The sequence below is a fragment of the Bufo gargarizans genome, unplaced genomic scaffold, assembly GCF_014858855.1.
Source record: "Bufo gargarizans isolate SCDJY-AF-19 unplaced genomic scaffold, ASM1485885v1 original_scaffold_1801_pilon, whole genome shotgun sequence".
Lineage (NCBI taxonomy): Eukaryota > Metazoa > Chordata > Amphibia > Anura > Bufonidae > Bufo > Bufo gargarizans.
The window spans coordinates 127,789-131,849 of NW_025334524.1; the positions used below are offsets into that span (position 1 = coordinate 127,789).

Here is a 4,061-nt window from a genome sequence, read left to right on the forward strand (position 1 = left end):
TCTGAGAAGAGCCTTTGGGTCCGGAGAGCGGGGGGCGCTCACTTGGCGCTGGTGTACTTGGTGACGGCCTTGGTGCCCTCGGAGACGGCGTGCTTGGCCAGCTCTCCGGGCAGCAGCAGGCGCACGGCGGTCTGGATCTCCCGGGAGGTGATGGTGGAGCGCTTGTTGTAGTGAGCCAGGCGGGAGGCTTCCCCTGCGATGCGCTCGAAGATGTCGTTGACGAAGGAGTTCATGATGCCCATGGCCTTGGAGGAGATGCCGGTGTCGGGGTGCACCTGCTTCAGCACCTTGTAGACGTAGATGGCATAGCTCTCCTTCCTGCTCTTCCTCCGCTTCTTGCCGTCCTTCTTCTGGACCTTGGTGACGGCTTTCTTGGAGCCCTTCTTGGGCGCTGGGGCGGACTTGGCGGGCTCGGGCATTCTGACTGAAGACACAATCTCGTCTGTTCTCCTCCTCCCTCCGCAGCGGTATTTATACACGGGCCATGCAAATGAGCTGCTGCTGACTGCGCGCCGATCTACTGGAGGAGGTCATGTGACCTGTACACACGTTGTAAGCCATTGGCTTATCCACTGTCTCTGCCTCCATTGCTCCGCCCCTGCAGCTAAGTGACTGATTAACCCTTCAGTCTCCTCCGGGCGCTCCAGTAGAATCCTAATCACAGCTCGTCTTGTAGCTGCCGGGAGATTTTTGGGGCGGTTCTGTTCATGAATTTACATTCCCGGCCCCGCCCGCCCCCTCTGATTGGCTGAGCTCAGAAGAGCTGGTGGTTTTGAGTTTTCCGCTCTTTCTTCCCCGGATTTCCCGCCTCTGATGCGTCTGGTTTCCGCTCTGATTCTCCCCCGAGGACTCGATGCAGTTTTTCCTCCTCAGTTCTGACACTTTCCCCGGGATGTAATGAGTGTAGGAGGGTCCTGAGGGGAATCCGCTGAAAGGAAAAGGACTGGAAAGTGTTAAATGGGTACTCTGCCCTCACACTGCCAGTATACAGTGGAGTTCAGCCGCTGCAGAACCTCCTAATACAGACCTCAGCCGCTGCAGAACCTCCTAATGCACCTCAGCCGCTGCAGAACCTCCTAATACAGATCTCAGCCGCTGCAGAACCTCCTAATGCACCTCAGCCGCTGCAGAACCTCCTAATACAGATCTCAGCCGCTGCAGAACCTCCTAATGCACCTCAGCCGCTGCAGAACCTCCTAATGCACCTCAGCCGCTGCAGAACCTCCTAATGCACCTCAGCCGCTGCAGAACCTCCTAATACAGACCTCAGCCGCTGCAGAACCTCCTAATGCACCTCAGCCGCTGCAGAACCTCCTAATGCACCTCAGCCGCTGCAGAACCTCCTAATGCACCTCAGCCGCTGCAGAACCTCCTAATGCACCTCAGCCGCTGCAGAACCTCCTAATGCACCTCAGCCGCTGCAGAACCTCCTAATGCACCTCAGCCGCTGCAGAACCTCCTAATGCACCTCAGCCGCTGCAGAACCTCCTAATGCACCTCAGCCGCTGCAGAACCTCCTAATGCACCTCAGCCGCTGCAGAACACTCCAGTGATGCCCGTGATCTGATTTGGGTGCCACCCTGCTGCGAACAGGGATCCTTCTCCTCATCCTCCAGACCTGTTCCCTGGCTGGACAGATGGGTACCTGGGCGCTGTTGGTGCAGGAACCCACCCTCGGAGCCACCTGTGGATGACTGGCCTGATAACCGTGGGGATGATTCCTGTTCCTCGTCCATCAGCGTTCTTCAAGCAGACATACGGGGGATAGTAACGCTGAGAACACCGCCATCACCGCTGGCCATGTTGGTGGCGTTCTCGAAGCAGCGTGACACGGCACACAGGTCAGTTTGGCTTTAATGCCGCCACACTGTGTGTAGACTTTCCACAGGGGTTTGAGGGCGAGCAGGAATGGGCAGGGGATAGGGGGCAACTCGTTCTCGTGTAAATCCTGAATGGGGAGGATAAGGAATGATTAACCTCTTCAAGACCAAGCTAGTTTTTACCAAATCTGTGTCCTAATGTGTCACTTTATGTGGTAATAACTTTGACTTCTCCCGGCCGTTCTGAGACTGTTTTCTTGTCACATATTGTACTTCATGACACTGGTAAATAGTCCAAAAATTTCATTTTTATTTATAAAAAAAATTACAAAATTTACCAAAAATTTGGAAAAATTAGCAAATTTCTATTACTCTACTTTTATCATAGACAGTAATAACTCCAAAAATAGTTACTACTTTACATTCCCCATATGTCTACTTCATGTTTGGATCACTTTATGAACGCCATTTTATTTTTTAGGGACGTTACAAGGCTTAGAAGTTTAGAAGCAAATCTCAAAATTTTTCCGAAAATTTCCAAAACCCACTTTTTAAAGGACTAGTTCAGGTCTGAAGTCACTTTGAGGCTTAAACCACCCATAAATGGCCCCATTTTAGAAACTACGCCCCTCCAGGTACTTAAAACTGATTTTAAAAACTTTGTTAACCCTTTAGGTGTTCCACAAGAATAAATTAAAAAAAAAAAAAAATAGACTTCAGAATTTCCATTTTTCCAGTTACACAGCAAGGGTTAACAGCCAAACAAAACTCAATATTTATTACCCTGATTCTGTAGTTTACAGAAACACTCCATATGTGATCATAAACTGCTGTACGGGCTCAGAAGGAAAGGAATGCCATATGGTTTTTGGAGGGTCATGTCAAATTTGAAGCCCCCCTAGAGTAGAAACTGGAAAAAAATGACCCCATTTTGGAAACTACGGGATAAGGAGACAGTTTTGTTGGTACTATTTTAGGGTACATATGATTTTTGGTCGCTCTATATTACACTATTTGTGAGGCATAGTAACAAAAAATTGCTGGTTTGGCACATTTTTTATTTACAACATTCATCTGACTGGTTAGATCACGAGGCATTTTTATAGAGCAAGTTGTTACGGACGCGACAATACCAAATATGACTTTTTTTAGGTTGTTTGTTTCAGGTTTACATAAAGCATTTTTGAAAAAAATCTTTTTTTAGCGTCTCCATATTCTGAAAGCCATTGTTTTTTTCAATTTTTGGGCGACTGTCTTATGTGGGGGTCTCATTTTTTGCAGGATTAGATTATGGTTTTATTGGTACAATTTTGGCGTGTATCACTTTTTGATCACTTGGTATTATACTTTTTGTGATGTAAAGGTGACAAAAAATTGCTTTTTTTACATCGTAAAGTTTTTTTTTTACCGTGTTCACCTGAGGGGTTAGGTCATGTGATATTTTAATACAGAAGGTGATAACTGATGCGGCGATACCTAATATGTATACTTTTTTATTTATGTAAGTTTTACACAATAACAGCATTTTTGAAACAAAGAAAATCATGTTTTAGTGTCTCCATATTCTGAAAGCCATAGTTTTTTTTAATTTTTTTTATCATGTACAGAAAGGTAATACAAGCCACTTACTAATGTGCTGTGATTCTCCATGTTGCCTCCTTTGCTGGAAGGATTCATTTTTCCATGACATTATTTCCATGGTTACAGACCATAGACTTCTATTATGACGAAATAGCTCTAAAGGCATTCCGTTATGGATCCCGTTACCACGGACCATAACGCAATTCTGCTTTTACCACCAAACGAAGCGTAAAGGAATTTTAAAATATGAAATTCGCTCATCTCTACTGGTGACCTATCCTAACAATAGCCCATCAGAAACTAAGTCCCCCAAAAAACTTTAAACTATAGCACTTAATTTTTAGGGAATTATCATCGGAAAATAACCAATAGTTGCATTTTTAATGACACCACTTAAAACAGATTGTCCAGCCTGGTCGATCCTCAGAATACACCATCATTAGATGATTTGTGGGGTCCAGCGCACCAAATCTCCACCAATTCAGCTATTCTGTGTAGCTCAGTCACCAGAAGTCAACACCGGAGCTACGGAGAACTGACAACAGTGGACAGTGCTGCTCGTATTGACATCCAATGTACAAGTGACCTCGTACAGGGAGGTAGAACGTGGTAAAAAAGAATTTCTAACTATCGGCCAAGAACACACAAGGCACCTGGAAA

General features: G+C 46.1%; 1 protein-coding gene across 1 annotated transcript; it reads right to left on the reverse strand.

Annotated features, from left to right (window-relative positions):
- On the reverse strand, window positions 1-503 carry LOC122923679 (histone H2B 1.1). Its single transcript, XM_044274534.1, has one exon. The coding sequence runs from the start codon at window positions 417-419 to the stop codon at window positions 39-41; it is 381 nt and encodes a 126-aa protein (XP_044130469.1). The 5' UTR covers window positions 420-503; the 3' UTR covers window positions 1-38.
- Window positions 504-4,061: the final 3,558 nt, after the last annotated feature.